Source organism: Culex pipiens, chromosome 2 (assembly GCF_016801865.2).
Source record: "Culex pipiens pallens isolate TS chromosome 2, TS_CPP_V2, whole genome shotgun sequence".
Lineage (NCBI taxonomy): Eukaryota > Metazoa > Arthropoda > Insecta > Diptera > Culicidae > Culex > Culex pipiens.
Window position 1 is genome coordinate 16,635,697 of NC_068938.1, and position 21,874 is coordinate 16,657,570.

At 34.8% G+C, this 21,874-nt stretch overlaps 1 protein-coding gene across 2 annotated transcripts in view; it reads right to left on the reverse strand.

Moving 5' to 3' along the window:
• Positions 1 to 21,874, reverse strand: part of LOC120417727 (potassium voltage-gated channel protein Shaw-like) — a 203,128-nt gene that overhangs the window by 7,273 nt on the left and 173,981 nt on the right. For both annotated transcript variants that reach the window (XM_039579880.2, XM_039579881.2), the window contains 2 exons: positions 17,966 to 18,175; positions 5,632 to 5,809 (listed from right to left, as the gene is read on the reverse strand). In XM_039579880.2, coding sequence (XP_039435814.1) covers positions 5,632 to 5,809; positions 17,966 to 18,175 — 388 coding nt within the window. The remainder of the gene's footprint in view (positions 1 to 5,631; positions 5,810 to 17,965; positions 18,176 to 21,874) is intronic.

Here is a 21,874-nt window from a genome sequence, read left to right on the forward strand (position 1 = left end):
AATGGTTGCAATTATTTGTTGAAAGTTATGTCTCTCGATTCTGACAAAAGTCGAGGAGGAATGGATAGAAAAAAATACAGGGGTAATTCTCTACCAACTCACACGAAATCGGGAAAAGTTGCCCCGACCCCTCTTCGATTTGCGTGAAACTTTGTCCTAAGGGGTAACTTTTGTCCCTGATCACGAATCCGAGGTCCGTTTTTTGATATCTCGCGACGGAGGGGCGGTACGACCCCTTCCATTTTTGAACATGCGAAAAAAGAGGTGTTTTTCAATAATTTGCAGCCTAAAACGGTGATGAGATAGAAATTTGGTGTCAAAGGGACTTTTATGTAAAATTAGACGCCCGATTTGATGGCGTACTCAGAATTCCGAAAAAACGTATTTTTCATCGAAAAAAACACTAAAAAAGTTTTAAAAATTCTCCCATTTTCCGTTACTCGACTGTAAAAAATTTTGGAACATGTCATTTTATGGGAAATTTAATGTACTTTTCGAATCTACATTGTCTCAGAAGGGTCATTTTTTCATTTAGAACAAAATTTTTCATTTTAAAATTTCGTGTTTTTTCTAACTTTGCAGGGTTATTTTTTAGAGTGTAACAATGTTCTACAAAGTTGTAGAGCAGACAATTACAAAAATTTTGATATATAGACATAAGGGGTTTGCTCATAAACATCACAAGTTATCGCGATTTTACGAAAAAAAGTTTTGAAAAAGTTACTTTTTGCGTTTCTCTTTGTTTCGTCGTCCGTGTCTGTCGCGGGTGACCATGAACGGCCATGATCGATGACGACCAACTTTTTCAAAACTTTTTTTCGTAAAATCGCGATAACTCGTGATGTTTATAAGCAAACCCCTTATGTCTATATATCAAAATTTTTGTAATTGTCTGCTCTACAACTTTGTAGAACATTGTTACACTCTAAAAAATAACCCTGCAAAGTTAGAAAAAACACGAAATTTTAAAATGAAAAATTTTGTTCTAAATGAAAAAATGACCCTTCTGAGACAATGTAGATTCGAAAAGTACATTAAATTTCCCATAAAATGACATGTTCCAAAATTTTTTACAGTCGAGTAACGGAAAATGGGAGAATTTTTAAAACTTTTTTAGTATTTTTTTCGATGAAAAATACGTTTTTTCGGAATTCTGAGTACGCCATCAAATCGGGCGTCTAATTTTACATAAAAGTCCCTTTGACACCAAATTTCTATCTCATCACCGTTTCAGGCTGCAAATTATTGAAAAACAACTCTTTTTTCGCATGTTCAAAAATGGAAGGGGTCGTACAGCCCCTCCGTCACGAGATATCAAAAAACGGACCTCGGATTCGTGATCAGGGACAAAAGTTACCCCTAAGGACAAAGTTTCACGCAAATCAAAGAGGGGTCGGGGCAACTGCTGTGTGAGTTGGCGGAGAATTACCCACAAGCGAATTCTTTAACATTTGATTGAAAAAAAAAACTGTTTTAAAATTTATTTAACATCGGTCCCGTTGTTTTGCAATACCAAGATTTGAAAAAAAATATAAGCTTAGACAAACATTTATTTGTGAAAAAAGAAACTTTTTGCGGTGCATTAGCGTGATCCGTTTAGCTAAAAGTTTCACGAATCGTTCTGATTTTTGTTGTCAGTTCTGAAACCCATCGGCTAGGAGTTTCAAGTTTTTATAATAACAAAAGTTATTTAAAAATATATTTAATTTTCAACAATATTTCAAAACAAAAATTAGCCCAAATTTGATAATCAAAGCTGGAAAATGCATTTCAAAGTGTTTTTAGTTGATTTGTTGTATATTTCCATAAAAAAATGAATTTAAAAAAATTTCCCCCTAATTTTTTAGGCTGATTTATAGCCATAACCGAAATTCTTAAATAAACATTAAATTCCATGAAAAAAGAGTTGCTGTCCGTGCCAAGGAAATCACCAATTGAAACAACAATATCCTTATGGTACAAAACCAAAACATTCCCTTCAAAGCCCTGCCTGATTTTCCCAGAATCTCTCCAATTTCCCCCCACACTCTAATGAGTACATTTCTTCCAGGGTCGAGTGCCCACAAGCAGCACAAACCACTTGAGGTTAAGTTTCTGACTTGTTTTTTTTTTCTCGTTCCTTCAACTGATATGTTTCCCTCTGAATGGACGCCGTTTGCGAGCGCTCATTACCTGTACGCTTGGGGTGCAACTTTTTTGTTTATGACCTCCAAATAAGGGGGCACGTGCTAAAAAAGCACAAAAGTAACTTGCTCCGTTTCCATTTCGCACACTTGAACACAAACCTGCCCTCGACCATGTGTTGCTTCTCAGGAGAGAGAGAGAAAAGTTCTTCAAGTTCTACAAAAGGAGTAACATGAGTTAATGGGAAACTTTTTCGCATTTATTACATTTCGTGTTTGGAACTTTGAAAAATGGAAAGAAATGCAATAAAATGCTAAAAAAAGACAAAAAAAATGCAATACTTATTCTACATTCCACTAAAAAAGAAAAAAAGACTCAAGGTAGGTTAATGCTATCCTGAAGCTTTCGTGTGCACACAAAAGAAACCCAAAACTCGTTGACTTGAGTAGCTTTTTGCTAATAGTTTACCGACGATAATTTACTGCTAATGGTTTGCGTTGTAACTGGCTATCTTGTTGGCCCTGTTGTAGGATAACTGCGCTACTCGACACAGCAGTACACGTGTTGAAGAATGATGAAAGTGAAGCCCACTGTGAAGGTGAGCAAATGTCAAACGGAAACCCGATGTGGTTTTGTGGCAGGTGAAAGTTTTTCCAAGTTGAGAGGTAGGACGGAGAACGGCATAAACTAAGCATTTTCTTGGTAAAACAATGTGCAGTTTAGGGGGAAAGTAACACAGCGTTTTTTGAACTAGTTTGGAAAGTTTGTTACTTAAACCGCACGCTGCTGTAAAAGTTGGCAGACATGTTTATTCAAGAACAAGTTTTGAAAGGGACTTTCTGTTGAAACATGTACTCATGAGTATTTCGAGGGTTAATCTGAATTTTAAAATGCGAACACGTCTAAAAAAATCATGTCTTTTAGATAAAATGTTGGGGTTTGAAGCTGATATCAAGAAGAGAAAAACTTTGTTTGCGAACTAGGCAAGACTCAAATCATTAGGCCTTTGATAGTATGATTTCGCTTTACGAACAGTTTTGCGGCTAATTTGCAAACAAGCCAAATGTGTTTAGGTAAAAAAGTTATTTACGCATAAAAAAAAACCTTAAGAGCTCAAAAGGTTAGAGTCTTGGCATTTTGGAACGAAAAAAAATATGAGTCTTGACTTACAATTTTCAAGAAATTTTGAAGAAATTTTTCGCTTTTTTCACAATTCTATCTAAACATAGTTAGATGAGACAAAAGATTGATAGTTTCAACTACAGAGAAACCTCTTTTTTATAATTTGACGATTGCTCTGGAACGACGCAACATTTTTGCAATCTTTTAAAAGCAATTTGTAGGTTTTGTTCAAATCTACAAAACGCTTTTTGAAGCATGCAAAAATATCGTTTTAGAGAAATTGTTTCGTCGATTTCGAAGCGTAACGCAACCACATAAAAAGAGGTTTTTGTGTTTTGAACTGAGATTTTGTAGATTTGTGTAAAAAACGGCTGATTTCAAAGGAAAATCAAAGGCAGCCTAAAGTTGAGAATTGGTGAATTGAATGAATACAAAAAATTTCAAACTTTAAAAATCCGTAAAGGCTTAAAGCCTTATAAGTTTTAAATATAAATACATTTATACAGCAGTTCCATATGGAAGTTAAAGAAAAAAAAATAAAGTTCCTTGGCCAAAATAATTAGACCCGTATTTTTTGTTTGGCCATTAGGGTGGCCAACGCCGTGTTAGGGTGGTCCGAAAAATGGCCATTTTTGTCGATCTTCACAAAAACCACTTTTTTCAAAAAATCCTAACTTCGCTCCATTTCAACAGATTTTAGCTGTCTTGGGTGCAAATGAAAGATGATAAGTTTGACTTCCAAGAGAAAATAATGTGGAGTTTCAAAAATCTAGCCTAACATTTGAAAAAGTCTTATGAAAACAGCAATTGCCGTTTTGACGGTGTCTGGACCAAAGAGCCTATATCTGAAAATATTTTTAACGGATTCCTCGGACAGTTTTACATAATAAATCAAAAATAAGGTGAGGTTCATCAACAGGATTCAAAGATATGATTTTTTGAAAATAAAATCCGGGGTTTTCGACGCGCCGCGCGAAAAAACGAGAAATTGACGAAATTGGCAAATTTTTTTTTTCACTAAAACTGCGAGAATTTCAGCGATGACCTATACATGTTAGAGTACCAAAAGTTGCGAAAATTTTGGTACCCTTTGAATCCTGTTGATGAACCTCGCCCAATTTTTGATATGTTATGTAAAATTGTCCGAGGGGACCATCCACAAACCACGTGGACACTTTTTTTGGAAATCTCACCCCCCCCCCTCCCCCCTCGTGGACAATTGTCCATACAAAAAAAAAACTTTTTTGTATGGAGCGTGGACAATCGGCATACCCCCCCCCCCCCCCCCCTAAAGTGTCCACGTGGTTTATGGATGGTCCCGAGGAATCCGTTAAAAATATTTTCAGATATAGGCTCTTTGGTCCAGACACCGTCAAAACGGCAATTGATGTTTTCATAAGATTTTTTCAATTGTTAGGCTAGATTTTTGAAACTCCACATTATTTTTGCTTGGAAGTCAAACTTATCATCTTTCATTTGCACCCAAGATAGCTAAAATCTGTTGAAATGGAGCGAAGTTATGATTTAAAAAAAAGTGGTTTTTGTGAAAATCGACGAAAATAGCCATTTTTCGAACCACCCTAACACGGCGTTGACCACCCTAATGGCCAAACAAAAAAAAATGTTGAGCCAAATCGATGCACTTTTGTTTTTGGGTTTTGGGATTTGGGATTTGAGTTTTGGAGTTTGGGTTTTGGGTTTTGGGTTTTGGGTTTTGAATTTTGAATTTTGGGTTTTGGGTTTTGGGTTTTGGGTTTTGGGATTTGGGTTTTGGGTTTTGAATTTTGAATTTTGAATTTTGGGTTTTGGGTTTTGGGTTTGGGGTTTTGGGATTTGGGTTTTGGGTTTTGGGTTTTGGGATTTGAGTTTTGGGGTTTGGGTTTTGGGTTTTGGGATTTGGGTTTTGGGTTTTGGGTTTTGGGTTTTGGGTTTTGGGTTTTGGGTTTTGGATTTTGGGTTTTGGGTTTTGGGTTTTGGGTTTTGGGTTTTGGGTTTTGGGTTTTGGGTTTTGGGTTTTGGGTTTTGGGTTTTGGGTTTAGCAATATCTATGGAATTTATAGATATTATTCATTTTATAAGATTAGTAGAGTTTTTTAGAATTTGAACTTGCTTGTTTTGAATAAGTTTTCTTTTCGTTTTATTTTTAACATTAAGTTTTTTTTCCCATTTGATCATAATTCTATATCATTATGTTTTGTTTTAACTCGAACTCTTTTAAATAAAAGACAACCTACCTTTATCCTAAACTGACATAAAAAGCATTCTTCAATAGCTCTAAAGCTTATTTCAGATTATCCTAAAGCTCATGCTTTTATCTAAAGCTCTTTTCCCTTTCGCCCTATCCTGGAAAAGTTTTCCCAATTACACAAAAGCTCCTCTACTCACCGATTTTCGCCCCGCCGAAAGCGTCCTTAAAGATGGCCGGGTGGCCCGTCGGGTGGGTGGTGGCGTGCTGGTGCTTCATCGCGTTCATCCGCCGGTTCGCCACCCCAACGTCCCGCTTCCGCCGGGGTTGCTCCACGGGCAGCACCCGTCGGCGCTTCTTCGGCAGCTTGGAGCGGGCCTGCAAAAGACGAGACATTGTTTAGGAGGGGGATCGGAAGGAAAGAACCGTATAAACCACTGTTCGGAACGAGACTTTCACATTTTTTCTTTCGAGGTTAGGTATGATGTCGGGAAGGAAAAATCGAGAGAGGAAAAAAAGTGAAATAAATAAAATATACTAACAAAATGTATGAGCGCTGGCCCGGCGTATTCAAATTGTGTGAAAACGAGCGATCAGATTAAAAGCGGTTCAACCGTTCAGGCAGGACCAAGAAACAAAAAAAGGTGAAAGCAAAGACACACCTTCATTTTCCCTCTCCTCCCCACCCGGCGGTCTAAATTGGGTGGAAAATTTAAATACAAAATCCCCCCTCTGTGAAGGAAAGCCGCCGGGTCTGGGAAAGGTCTACCTGCAAAGGTCTAACCGAACCGTCTGCCGCCGTCTTTTTGGGTATTCACAGGATGGCCCAGGTGGCTAGTCGCGTACGGGGGAGGATCGGTTCCGCGTTGAAGTTCGTTTAATTTACGAGCTCAAGTTTTTTCTTCGGTGTTTTGCTTACTTGTGGCAGGAGGAACTAGTTAGACAAGGGTGATGTTCATTTTGAAAAAGGTTCTTGTTGGGTAAATGGGGCTTGTTGTTTATAAATTAACTTGAGGAAGAGTAGAGAAAAATCTATTGGGATTCGATTTGAGCTGTATCGCGAACGTTAATAATAAATTTATTTCAGTTATAGTTAAGCATTAAAGGCTTCTACTCCCCTAACATATTTGAAATGCATTTTGACAAAACAAAAAACAAAAAACAAAAAACAAAAAACAAAAAACAAAAAACAAAAAACAAAAAACAAAAAACAAAAAACAAAAAACAAAAAACAAAAAACAAAAAACAAAAAACAAAAAACAAAAAACAAAAAACAAAAAACAAAAAACAAAAAACAAAAAACAAAAAACAAAAAACAAAAAACAAAAAACAAAAAACAAAAAACAAAAAACAAAAAACAAAAAACAAAAAACAAAAAACAAAAAACAAAAAAACAAAAAACAAAAAACAAAAAACAAAAAACAAAAAACAAAAAACAAAAAACAAAAAACAAAAAAACAAAAAACAAAAAACAAAAAACAAAAAACAAAAAACCAAAAAACAAAAAACAAAAAACAAAAAACAAAAAACAAAAAACAAAAAACAAAAAACAAAAAACAAAAAACAAAAAACAAAAAACAAAAAACAAAAAACAAAAAACAAAAAACAAAAAACAAAAAACAAAAAACAAAAAACAAAAAACAAAAAACAAAAAACAAAAAACAAAAAACAAAAAACAAAAAACAAAAAACAAAAAACAAAAAACAAAAAACAAAAAACAAAAAACAAAAAACAAAAAACAAAAAACAAAAAACAAAAAACAAAAAACAAAAAACAAAAAACAAAAAACAAAAAACAAAAAACAAAAAACAAAAAACAAAAAACAAAAAACAAAAAACAAAAAACAAAAAACAAAAAACAAAAAACAAAAAACAAAAAACAAAAAACAAAAAACAAAAAACAAAAAACAAAAAACAAAAAACAAAAAACAAAAAACAAAAAACAAAAAACAAAAAACAAAAAACAAAAAACAAAAAACAAAAAACAAAAAACAAAAAACAAAAAACAAAAAACAAAAAACAAAAAACAAAAAACAAAAAACAAAAAACAAAAAACAAAAAACAAAAAACAAAAAACAAAAAACAAAAAACAAAAAACAAAAAACAAAAAACAAAAAACAAAAAACAAAAAACAAAAAACAAAAAACAAAAAACAAAAAACAAAAAACAAAAAACAAAAAACAGAAAACAAAAAAAAAACTAAAAACTAATGTAGTGTTCAAAGAATAAAAATTAATTTGTTAGCGCAGGATAAAAGCTTTTATTGGTTGGTTGCATTGCCTTAATTTACAAAATGCTTTGTTATATGAATCAAATAAATTTAGTTTTGCGGTAATTACTCTAAAAATTGCTTTCTTGTAAACTTATGTTACAACTTTTTCCGACAGTATAATTGATCAAGTTCAAAACCAGTCCATCTCGCCCATTATTTAATCCCTTTTATAAGGGTTAACCTAGATTTTGGCCAAGGTTGGCTGGTTAAACCAAGCGAATGGGACCACCAACCAACCGAATCCTGCTGCTGCTGCTATTGTTTATTTGGGCCGATGACTCTGTTCGGTGAAGACTTTGCGGTTACTTAATCGATTGTTCTGCTCGGAGAAGGATGGAATTAATTATCGTGGTGGGAGGGAAAAGGTTCCGATGAGATAAACATCTCCTGCAACCTCACATTTCTAGCATTTACTCAAGCGGGTGTTGAAACTGTTGATCCTTTTCGGGTGTTTAAAGTTTTTCTTTTTGAGGCGTACATTTGAAGCTAAAGTTTTTAGTTGGCTTCATACATGATCCTTTCAGGAAGTTTTTTAAAGTGTGCAATTAGCAAATATGCAAGCTCACTCTTCTCTCAAGTTTGTCAAACTTTCTAAACGACGATAAATCCTCTGAAAAAGCTCATCCAGCAGTCTCTGCCAAAATCATCCCCAGCAAGGATTGCAATTACTCGTCCTTTTTCCTGGCCGAAGAAGAAGTTATCTGCAATCCCTTTCCCCAGGCAGTTCAACTCAAAACCAGAAACGATTTGCACAAAACTTTCAAATTTTCACCCTTAAAAAGTTTTCCCTGGGGGGCAGACGAGAGCTCCCAATCTGCTTTAAGGATTTTGCAGGATTAGAAGCAAATTTTCCGTTCTCTGGGTGCCATCGTGGCGAAGAGAAGAGAAACTTCAGCCCAAACTTAACAGACGGTTGCAGTAGCAGCCTAATGAAAATGCATTTTGCTATTGAAATTGTTAGTTCAGAGTTATCTCATGCACTGTTACAAATTCAGAGTCAATTGAGTGTTTCCCTTAAGAATACGCTTTTTCGTTCATTTTATTACCTGAAACTTTGCCACTCTTTGTCACTGCTCCGAAATCACCAACTTTTCACGAGTCTCGTAAAATTAAACCACGAATCAACTCAGCCGTATAAATCACTCAAAACATGAGGGAGAGACATCGCCGGCATCAAAAGTAGAACGTTAAAGTTTACAGCCCCTTCAAGAATAAAGAAAAAAGCAAGAACGTCCCAAGTGCAGTGGGCCAAAGACAAAGTTCCCTGCTTGTCTGTGGTCACCACAGAAAGTTTCGTTTCGGGAAAAAGTGAAAGAAGAAAACAAAGTTTTTCCCGCCTTTTTCCGGCTTGATTGATGGTGAAAAACACGTGTTTCTTGGGGACAAGAAATTTAGAGTCTTCTGTCTTCTGGAGGGATAGGTGGAAGAAGATGACTTCACCTTGGGGTAGGGTTTTTTTGCGGGAAGGCATTTTCGCCAGCAATCGAAAGTGAAGGCGAGTAAAGAATTTGGGTAACAATTTTGTGACGACAAAAGTTTTAAAACAATGTTAGTCATAAGCGGAATTGAGATTCCGGGCTGGAAAAATATGCAAACCAGATAAATGGGCATGAAATTGTGCGGATATTGAATGTATAAAAGTCGACTACCACGATAGGCTGTTTTAAATTTTAACTCAAAGTTTAAGTTTCTTTGCTTGGATCTAAATGAAAGAGAAGGGGGGAAGAAAAATTACAAAGAACTAAATTTTAAATTGCATACACAATTTCCAAATTTGCAATAAAAGTAGCACAAAAAGATTCAAACAAAAATGGACATAAATTTATTAAAAGTCTCAAAAATTAAAGTTTCTAAACAGCCTGAATTCTTGTTTGTCTCATTTGATTACACCGACCATCAAAATTGCGAATTCCTTGTTCGAGCGATCTTTAAGGTTACAAGAAACAGTTCCAAATTGATTTTTTCAAAAATATTTAGACTTAGCTGAAAGCTTTTTCTCGAAAGATTGTATAGAGAATTAGTGCGGTTTGCTCATTCCACATTTCTGGGGACCGTAGTCATTTTTGAAGTTTTTTTTATAGGTCAGTGTTTTGATAGCAAAATTGAATGTTAACAATGTTCTTATGATTTTTTGAAAAAGGTGGTATTTGTCAAATCTACTAAAAATTAACCATTTTTGGAGCACCCTACACAGAAAAGTAAAAATAAAAACCCGAATAAATATCACCAGAGGTGAAATAGAGCCTGAACCAAAACCGGAAATGGATTTTACTTGTATTTTTTGATTTGGCTCAAACTTTGTGAGGATCTTCCCTATGACCAAAGAAGCTATTTTGTGTCATTGGTTCACCCATACAAGTCTCTATACAATTTTGGCTGCTGTCCATACAAAAATGGTACGAAAATATTCAAACAGCTGTAACTTTTGAGTGAATTTTCTGATCAGTTTGGTGTCTTTGGCAACGTTGTAGGTATTGTTGAGGACTATTGAGAAAAAAAAATCAACTTTTTTTTCACTGAAACTCAATTTCCAAAATACATTTTTTTTATTTTCGAGGTTTTTTGATATGTTTTAGGGGACAAAAATCCGCAATTTTTGAGCCATAGAGAAACATGGTAAAAAATCTGCAGCCGAGTTATAAATTTTTGAAAAAATAGTGATTTTTGGAAAAAAAAGCTTCATGCCAAAACAAGTTTGACAATATTTTTTTTATGCAAGATTAAATTTCCAATCGAATAGTACTTTACAGATTTTTTATAAAGGGCTCTGTTTTTAAGATATAGCCACCGAAAGTTTGATTTCAGCGAAATATTTGCAGTTTTTCGATTTTTTAAAATAGTAACCATGAGTGACAATTTCTAAAAATATTTTTTTTAAATTTTAAGAATTTCCTATAAAATTGCCTAAGAGACATTGAAGATTGGACCTCTGGTTGCTAAGATACAGCGGCTTAAAGAAAAAGAAACATGAAAATTGAAGTTTTTTTAGTTTCACCCAAACAACCCACCATTTTCTAATGTCGATATCTCCGCAACTTATCGTCCGATTTTCAATGTTAAAACATGAAACATTCGTGAAATTTTCCGATCGTTTCGAAAAAAATGTTTTGAAAAAAATAAATCAAGATAAATTTTTTAAAAGAGCCAAACAATGAATAAAGTGGATTCAGTGGCATATTTCTTCAACTAATGTTAGGGACCATCCACAAACTACTTGGTCACTTTTTTAGGAATCTCAACCCCCTCCCCTCGTGGACAAATCCCCATAACATGCATGATATTTTGTAAATTTTCGGAAGTAGAACAAATGTAATAATGTATAAAGGAGAGGTTGGCAAAAAAGCGAGTCGCTCAAAGAGCCGGTTCTTTGAAAAGAGCGAACGAATCATGGCTCACAGAAAAAAGAGTCGCGGTTCTTGTTGAAACTTCGAGAACTTAATCGTCATATTTCGTTGTTGGCGGTCTATCTCAAATTTCTTATTCATATATATTGAAAGACTCAAAATAGCATTGAAGCCCATATTTGAACATCATTTAAAACTTTTCAAACTCGTATTTATCAGCTTCCTAGTTTTGAATTTCTAAAAATAAATAATTTTTCAAACAAAATAACTGAAATTCCATTGTACATTCAACCGTAAATGGAGTATTACTCGATTATAAATTTGAGCATTTTAAAATGTCTAACATCGAAAATTTAACCAAAATATGACAAAAAATTAATTCCTCTTGCCCGATTAAACTTTAGGATTTATCGACATATAAGATTTCATCAGAAAGTAGAAAATAATTCCAAGAATATTTTCTCCAAATACCAGCATATGTTCAATTTAAGCAAAAATAAACACAATTTCCAAAATTAAGAAAAAAAAAAATCTGAAAAATCCAAGATTTAAGTATTGGTGCCATTCAAACCGTCATATATTTATTTTTTTTTAAAAAGAGCGAAAGAGCCGTCTAAAAGATCCTGCCCACCTCTAGTATAAGTATTTCTTGATACTTTTTGCTGGAAATTATTGAATGTTGGGCTTGAAATCTAAAATTTGTTTTTTTTTAAATCACATAAAAAATTATCATGTTATGAATCGATTGGTAAGACATCGAAAGACCTCCCAAATGATTTTAAAAGTTTGAAGATCTTGCAACACTGGCTCAGGTTATACAGACTTGATTGTTATTTTTTTTTTTTTACTTTTTTGAAGTCGGATTTCACTTATCTGTACGAGAAATGCGCCAGAGACATCATTCAACCTTTCATTGGATTGGTTATCCAAATGAGTCCTAAAGATCGATGATCTGGCAACTCTGTCAATAATTGTTGACACTAGATCTTAATTGGACTGAGTTGTTAGATTTTTACGAATTTTTTTCCAATATTTAGTTTAGTATTTAGTTTTATTCGATTAAAAACATTTTAAAATAAATTCAAACAAATATAAAGAAAATCTTCACAGGAAGATACATTGTGATGTAGGTCCTTTTGTTTGAACTTCTGAGCTCGTTGAATTGTTTAGCCATCTAATTATTTAAGACAACTTTGAACAAAAAGCGACATAAATATTGAAAAATATTAACAGCGTCCTAGTGAACTCAGTGTTGAATTTTACCAATAAATTTCATATTACTTTGCTATTTTTTTTGAATATTATACCATTATTTTGAAAACAAGATAATCGGCATTTCCAGTCGCTACTGGAAAAAAAGCCTCCACTAACATTTTCCTCAAACAAAAACGACTAAAAAAGACCAGCAGCAGTCAGTCAGTTGGTTGTGTTCCACCGTGGGCAGGCCAGGGCTTGGTGTCGTTTCCATTCATTAACTGTTACGGCATAAATTAGAGCCCACGAAAGCAAGCAAGGTACTTCAGCCATTTCTGCCGCCAGAGGTGGAACCGGTTTGGATAATGAACTGAGTTGTACAAGGTTTGCTTCTTCGTTGAGGTACACAGTCACTGTTCAGGAGCGGAATGTTTAATACTTGAGAATACAGAAAGGATAGTTGGCCACAAGCGCGCAAGCTCGCGAAAGGATGGTGCATCTTAATTGTGGAATCCTGCTAAAAGAATGTCGGCGGGTAATTCACGCCTCGAGGAGCGTGGAATTCAGTTTACAAGATTGGTTGAAGCCGTGAAAGGTCGTCTTGTGGAGTACGGTTAAATGAAAGCTGGGAAAAGTTCAAATGTTAAGGGTGCAGCTCACCCACGCTAAAGTGTAGTAAAATGGGTCTACGATCATGTCGGTGAGGAAAACATTGAGGGATAAGTACTAGAAAGGTCAGCGTGATGTTTTGAGTGGGAGAAAAATAACAAGCAAAATTGATTGAACATCCAACTTAAGCACTTTAATCTTGATTGAAATTTTCTTCTCAAAATCTGCGGATTGCTCTGCGACACATTTTCCGAATAAAAGTGTTCCGCAGTAATTTCATCTATGCCCAGACCTTCCCGGTAAAACCAAATACCACATAAAAAACAACAGCACAGTACCAACATACAGCTTCATGCAGGTCGGCAAACAGCTCACTTTTCGCCAAAAGGCAGAGGGCTGCGAATGCGTACACACACGGAAAATCCTCGAAAGTTTCCTCAACCAAGATGTTTGGTCTTTTTCAGTCTCTCACATAAAAGGCAGGAAAAACACAATTACAGCCCAGCGTGAAAAATGCTTCTCCCTCCACAACAAAGTTGGTAGCACCCCACATTAGGCTTCCCCTGCCCGGAAAAAAATGTGTGCTCCAACAATGCCCGCCGGTGAAAGGTGAGAGGGCTTTTTTGCGAGCAAACGCAACGAGCAATTTTCACAAACAACAATAACAAAGCGAAACGAATTAGGTGTGGAAAGACTGGGGGCGCCCTGAGAGGAGGGGGGAAGTAATTGATGGGTGGGAAATGTACTTTTCCAGCCCTCTTTTGGGGTGGGATTCTGAAGATGCAATATGCTTCGCATATATTCAAAGTGCATCCTTCTGTTGAATAAGAGATGATGCAAGAGAAAATGGGATTAGCTTTGTTGTTGAAATTATTTCAGAATTTATGATTTAATTTGAAGAAAGCATAACTCAACTACGTAACAAAGGCTAGAAGAAGTTTCCTGGAAAAATATCTAAACTTGATACAGATTATCCACATTGAATTGATTTATGGAAATTTATACCAAAAATTACACTCGGATAGGTAATTTTCCCAAACGAGTTCACTTTCCCGCGCAATCTGGCACAAAAAAGCTCGCACCCCACGTGAAAGCAAATCAGAAATTCATTACTTAATGAATATCTAACAAGATTCGAATCGAACCGAGTGCGAGCGCATGTTCTGCTTCTATTTTTCCCGGCAGATTTATGGGGTTTCACCGCTTCTGCGGAGCAAGAAAAAATCAAGCTTACGAAACAGCACTTCTACACTGCTCCCTCGAGAAGGTGCGGAAGGAAATCGCATAATGTCTGATGCACACGTGTGATTTGCAGCTGGTTCCACAAGTCATCACATCAGCACCGGCGTGGAGCGCTTTTTTCTGAAAAGGACTCATTTTTTTGAAAATTTATTCGATTTCATGTAAATAAAAACTATATAAACGGGTAATTCTCTACCAACTCACACGAATTCGGGAAAAGTTGCCCCGACCCCTCTTCGATTTGCGTGAAACTTTGTCCTATGGGGTTACTTTTGTCCCTGATCACGAATCCGAGGTCCGTTTTTTGATATCTCGTGACGGAGGGGCGGTACGACCCCTTCCATTTTTGAGCATGCGAAAAAAGAGGTGTTTTTCAATAATTTGCAGCCTGAAACGGTGATGAAATAGAAATTTGGTGTCAAAGGGACTTTTATGTAAAATTAGACGTTCGATTCGATGGCGTACTCAGAATTTCGAAAAAACGTATTTTTCATCGAAAAATCATCTGAAAAAGTTTGAAAAGGGGTAATTTTTTCATTTAGAACAAAATTTTTTCATTTTAAAATTTCATGTTTTTTCTAACTTTGCAGGGTTATTTTTTAGAGTGTAACAATGTTCTACAAAGTTGTAGAGCAGACAATTACAAAAAAATATGCATAGACATAAGGGGTTTGCTTATAAACATCTCGAGTTATCACGATTTTACGAAAAAAAGTTTTGAAAAAGTTGGTCGTCATCGATCATGGCCGTTCATGGTCAAACGGGACAGACACGGACGACGAAACAAAGAGAAACGCAGAAAGTAACTTTTTCAAAACTTTTTTTCGTAAAATCGCGATAACTCGTGATGTTTATAAGCAAACCCCTTATGTCTATATATCAAAATTTTGTAATTGTCTGCTCTACAACTTTGTAGAACATTGTTACACTCTAAAAAATAACCCTGCATAGTTAGAAAAAACATGAAATTTTAGAATGAAAAATTTTGTTCTAAATGAAAAAGTGACCCTTCTGGGTCAATGTAGATTCGAAAAGTACACTAAATTTCCCATAAAATGACATGTTCCAAAAATTTTTACAGTCGAGTAACGGAAAATGGGAGAATTTTTAAAACTTTTTCAGTGTTTTTTTTTTTTCGATGAAAAAAACGTTTTTTGGAATTCTGAGTACGCCATCAAATCGGGCGTCTAATTTAACATAAAAGTCCCTTTGACACCAAATTTCTATCTCATCAACGTTCCAGGCTGCAAATTATTGAAAAACACCTCTTTTTTCGCATGTTAAAAAATGGAAGGGGTCGTACCGCCCCTCCGTCACGAGATATCAAAAAACGGACCTCGGATTCGTGATCAGGGACAAAAGTAACCCCATAGGACAAAGTTTCACGCAAATCGAAGAGGGGTCGGGGCAACTGCTGTGTGAGTTGGCGAAGAATTACCCAAACCAAAAAAAAAAAAATAATAAGAAATGCAAATATGAAATGATTTTGACTCAATTTAACGCAATTTCAGACAGTTGAAGACAATTGAAGACATTTGAAGACATTTGAAGACAATGGAAGACATTTGAAGACAATTAAAGACAATTGAAGATAATTGAAGACAATTGAAGACAATTGAAGACAATTGAAGACATTTGAAGACAATTGAAGACAATTGAAGACAACCGAAGACAACCGAAGACAACCGAGGAAAATTGAAGACAATTGAAGACAATTGGAGACAATTAAAGACAATTGAAGAAAATTGGAGACAATTGAAGACAGCCGAGACAATTGAAGACAATTTAGACAATTTAAGACAATATAAGGCATTAAAGACAATTAAGAAAATTCCAACAATTGAAGACAGTTGAAGATAATGGAAGACAATTGAAGTCAATTGAAGACAATTGAAGACAATTGAAGACAATTGAATAAAATTGAAGACAATTGAAGACAATTGAAGACAATTAAAGACAACTGAGGACAATTGAAGACAATTGAAGACAATTGAAGACAATTGAAGACAATTGAAGACAATTAAAGACAATTAAAGACAATTGAAGACAATTGAAGACAATTGAAGACAATTGAAGACAATTGATGACAATTGAAGACAATTGAAGACAATTGAAGACAATTGAAGACAATTGAAGACAATTGAAGACAATTGAAGACAATTGAAGACAATTGAAGACAATTGAAGACAATTGAAGACAATTGAAGACAATTGAAGACAATTGAAAACCGTTGAAGACAATTGAAAACCGTTGAAGACAATTGAAGATAACTTAAGATAATTGAAGACAATTAAGGACAGTTGAGGACAATTCAGAAAATTTAAGACAACTGAAAACATTTAAGACAATTGAGACAATTAAGACAGTTGAAGACAGTTGAAGAAAGTCGAAGACAGTTGTAGCCAGTTGAATAAAGATGAAGACAATTGATGACAATTTAAGACAATCCAAGACAATTGAAGACAATTTTCTTGTTCAACCCCACGAAGGTGAATAAAATGCACTTCAATCCAATCGTGCTCCACTCCTTGTAACAAAGCAAAACCTTCCTTGTTGCGCCGAGATCTATGCTTTTAAAATTGTATAATCACATTATCGTTGCGAGACCCACGTCGCCAGGGTGCGGCTTCAGAGTATCGTACGGAAAACAGCAAATCTCAGCTCGAGTCACTTCTGGGTTTCGCCGGTATGAATTTTTCAAATGCCACACACACACCGTGGCAAAAGCTGCCAAAATTGGACGATTTTATTTGTTTCGCACAGATAAAAGCGAAATCCTGCTCGTTTTCGGAGCGAACAAAGTGAGATGGAAATAAATTGCTTTTCTTGGGGTGACTCGAGCAAAAGTAGCTGCTGAATGAACTGTGTGTGCTATGAATACTCGCGCGCAGATTCATTCAATAAAAAATTAAAATAAAATTATTTGACTTGGAGGGGGCGGCGGCGGGGGCACTCTGAAGTGAGAATGTCGCGTTGAATGTCACAAGTCACGAGCTGTCGAAGTGGGAAATGTGATGTAAAATTCAGTGGCAATTGAATTGGCAGTTTGACTGCGGGTTTATTGGTGGAGCTTTCTGTTTTGGAAATTTTGCAGCAAAAGAGGATCACGAGATTTAAGAAGAGCATTTTCTTATTTCTGTTGCTGTCTTGAATTGTCTTCAGTTTTTCGACTATAATTGATTTCTTCTTTTCTCAATCGATCTCAAATAACTTTTTATATTTGTTTTCAATTATCTTCAACTTTCTTCAATTGTCTTCAATTGGTTTCAATTGTCTTCAACTGTCTTCAATTGATTTCAATTGTCTTCAATTGTCTTCAATTGTCTTCAATTGTCATCAATTGTCTTCAATTGTCATCAATTGTCTTCAATTGTCTTCAATTGTCTTCAATTGCCTTCAATTGTCTTCAATTGTCTTCAACTGTCTTCAACTGTCTTCAACTGTCTTCAACTGTTTTAACTTTTCTCACATTCCGTGGAATGCAACCGAGCTTTAGTTTCTAACCCTGAAAAACTTCTCAACGACGACAATCATCGAACAAAGGATCCGGAAAACTTGCTTCCCATTGTTACAACATGTCAATCCACTTTCCTCAACTTTCAACGCGAACGTGAATGTGTGTCCCGCTGCTGCAGAATGCAGATGTACCTAACAATGTAATTTCCCAGAATGTGTGAACAGTAAAGGAAACTTTTTCCCCATGAAGAACCCTCCGATTGTCATCTCAGTACGGATGATTACGTGATGAGGATTTGAAACGTGAAGATGATGTCACTTGTGATGTTGGACTCCACTCTTAAATTCGTACAACTTGACCTATTGAGGACTCTTTTCACAATTCAAGCTCCCACCAAAATGCAAAAACCGAACTTACCTGCGTATGCGAGTAGAACATGGAGAAGTTGCTGACGATGACGGGCACGGGCAGGGCGATGGTCAGCACGCCGGCCAGGGCGCACAGCGCCCCCACGAACATGCCGACGTACGTCTTGGGGGCCATGTCGCCGTACCCGACGGTGGTCATCGTGACGATGGCCCACCACAGCCCCAACGGGATACTCTTGAACTGGTTGTCCGGATTGTCCTGGTGGTGGCGGTGGCGATGGGAAGAGAAGAAGAGGAAAAAACGATAAGCTCGGCGTCAATCGAGAAAGTGCTGGTTGTTACGTAATGGAGCCTGGACTTCTTGGAAATTGGACCATAAATCTTGAATTGCCTTAAACTGTCTTAAATTGTCTTAAACTGTCTAAAAATGTCTTAAATTGTCTTTAAATGTCTTAAATTGTCAATTGACTTAAATTTTTTTAGATTGTCTTTAATTGTCTTAAATCGTCTTCAGTTGTCTAAAGTTGTCTGAAATTGTCTCAAATTGTCTTAAATTGTCTGAAATCGTATTAAATTGTCTTAAAATGTCTTAAATTGTCTTAAAATTGTCTTAAATTATCTTAAATTGTCTTTAATTGTCTTAAAATGTCTTAAATTGTCTTAAATTGTCTTAAATTGTCTTAAATTGTCTTAAATTGTCTTAAATTGTCTTAAATTGTCTTAAATTGTCTTAAATTGTCTTAAATTGTCTTAAATTGTCTTAAATTGACTTAAATTGTCTTAAATTGTCTTAAATTGTCTTAAATTGACTTAAATTGTCTTAAATTGTCTTAAATTGTCTTAAATTGTCTTAAATTGTCTTAAATTGTCTTAAATTGTCTTAAATTGTCTTAAATTGTCTTAAATTGTCTTAAATTGTCTTAAATTGTCTTAAATTGTCTTAAGTTGTCTGAAAATGTCTAAAATTGTCATAAATTGTCCTAAATATTTCTAAATTGTCTAAAATTGTCTAAAATTGTCTAGAATTGTCTTAAATTGTCTAAAATTGTCTAAATATTTCTCAAATTATCTTAATTTTTTTAAAATTGTATTAAATTGTCTTAAATTGTCTCAATTTGTCTTAAATTGTCTTAAATTGTCGTAAATTTTCTTAAAATGTCCTAAATTATCTTATTTTTTTAATTGTCTGAAATTGTCTTAAATTGTTTCAAATTGTCTGAAGTCGTCTTAAATTGTCTTAAATTGTCTGAAATTGTCTCAAATTGTCTTAAATGGTATTAAATTGTCTTAAATTGTCTTAAATTGTCTCAATTTGTCTTAAATTGTCTTAAATTGTCATAAATTGTCTTAAATTGTCTTAAATTTTCTTGAATTGTCCCAAATTATCTTATTTTTTTTTAAATTGTCTTAAATTGTATTAAATTGTCTTAAATTGTCATAAATTGTCTTTAATTGTCTCAATTTGTCTTAAATTGTCTTAAATTGTTTTAAATTGTCCTAAATTATCTTATTTTTTTTTAATTGTCTGAAATTGTCTTAACTTGTCTTAAATTGTCCTAAATTGTCTTAAAATGTTTCAAATTGTCTTGAATTGTCTTAAATTGTCTTAAATTGTCTTAAATTTTCTTAAATTGTCTTAAATTGTTTTGATTGTTTTGATTGTTTTGATTGTTTTGATTGTTTTGATTGTTTTGATTGTTTTGATTGTTTTGATTGTTTTGATTGTTTTGATTGTTTTGATTGTTTTGATTGTTTTGATTGTTTTGATTGTTTTGATTGTTTTGATTGTTTTGATTGTTTTGATTGTTTTGATTGTTTTGATTGTTTTGATTGTTTTGATTGTTTTGATTGTTTTGATTGTTTTGATTGTTTTGATTGTTTTGATTGTTTTGATTGTTTGGGATTGTTTTGATTGTTTGGGATTGTTTTGGATTGCTATAAAGTTTTTTTAGTAACTTAAAAAAATGTTTTGTTCAGATTTTAACACATCCAAATCTTCTCACATGAGTATTTACAAGATGATTAATGACGACGGCTTGTGCCCGAAATCGAGGCCAAATTTTGGAGGTGTGTTTCGATGTTGTGATGGATGTCCGTCCGTCTGACCGATCAACCGGGAGCTACAACCCGGAAGACACAATCTGGATCAAAACTTACGGGCTGCGAGGCAGGTAATCAATCTTGAAATGATTGAGAGGTAATTTCCCGGCGCTGACAAGTGAGGGCAGGATGCTGTTCTTTGATTGAGTTGTCGTGTTTTTACGGAGTAGAAAATGTCGGGTTATTGATCTTTTTGTAAAGGAGTATGAAGGTTATCAAATTTTGAATTTTCCAAATGAAAGCTTGAAATGTTTCATCCACATTCTATAATCTAATTTGCTTTTCTAACTCGTTCAAGCAATAAATCAGAAATTATCTACGAGGACTCAATTCAGCATACTAATTAGATAATTTGCATCCATTTTACTGTTCGCTTTGTTATTTCGTTCTAATTGAATGCATCCCACCTTTGCCGCGTCGGAAATCAAAGCAAATTTAACTCGAATCATTAAAATTAATAGACCTGCTTTCAAAACTTCGCGCTAGCCTTCCATCGGCTCTGGAGTAGGATGAGGTAAATTATGGACAAAAGCGAAAATTCAACTTCACCCAAAAATGGCACCCCACCGAAGGTGAAGTAAAATCAGAATTGGTAACGAGCCTTTGTTTTCCCTTTTGTGGAAAACATTTTCAGAGTTCCTGAAAAAGGTATGAAAATCGGGTGGAAAATTTTGCACCAAACTTTCGCCTCATTTTCCTCCGCTCTAAATTGGGTGTTTTTGTGCCTACTCGAGCTTGCCCAAATCGGGGCCAGTGTCACAAATTGTGAATTACGGATCGGACGATGAATAATTTGATCAAAAGTCCGACCTCCGGAGAGGGGCTCCTTCCCCATCAAAATGGCACGCTGCGTCGTATTTCACTAATGTTTAGTTAGGGTTTCAAAGGGTTGAGCTTTTTTTATAACCATCCCCCTCTACTGGGTGTGTGCCATCTGTAACTGGCAGATTTTTGGCTTGCTTAAGGCTGATGCTGGATGCCTAATCTGGCACGAAATTTAAATTAATTTTGTTTATCACTTTGATCGCGGACTTGGCTTGTCATTTAAACTGAGCCCTTTAAATGCAAGGAAGCCAGCAACCAGAGAGGGATATTGAGTTCCAAAATCAATTATGCAAAAAAATATGGTTTGAGCACTAACAAAACTTTTATGATTAATGACTCACTTGCAGGTTAAAGTCCAGTGCCGGAAAAAAAACTCCTCGCAATGTCAAGCAAAGTTTATGACTCCTAAAGCGCATAAAAAGGTCAACCTTGAACTTAACACAGGCATGATTTTCCTAGCTTTGAAAACAAAGAAGCACTTTCAAAGATGGTGACCTCATAACACGCGGCTATTTAGGAGAGGGAAAGGTCATTTTGTCAAGAAGGACAGGCCTCCTGTTGTGAGATAAGATGGCTTTTAGGAAATTATAAACGAGTGTTGTGATGTTTTAAGATGCTGTTTTACCGTGAAAGTAAATATATGTTTTTGACTTGAATTTTATGTAATTTTTGTAAGATTAGATAGACCTTGATAATAAATTTACCTTTTATTAATTTTTATTTTATGACGTTCAAGTCGATGAACTTTTCAATAAAATTGATTAAAAATTCTCAGAAACTAATAAATTCAAAAATCTAATCTTTTTGCACAAATTCAGCAGCAATTTTAATTATACTCAAAAGGGCATCTTTTACGCCTGAGAATACACAGTTAAATAAAATTTTATGGTAGAAAAAGGAAAATATGATAGTTCTCTCATTTTTGTATAATTTTACCTAAAATAATATGTACAATGTGTAGAGCGTTCAATTTCCCACCCCGGGAATTCCAAGGATTTTCCGAAAAAAAAAATTCCCGAAATTCAAGTGGAAG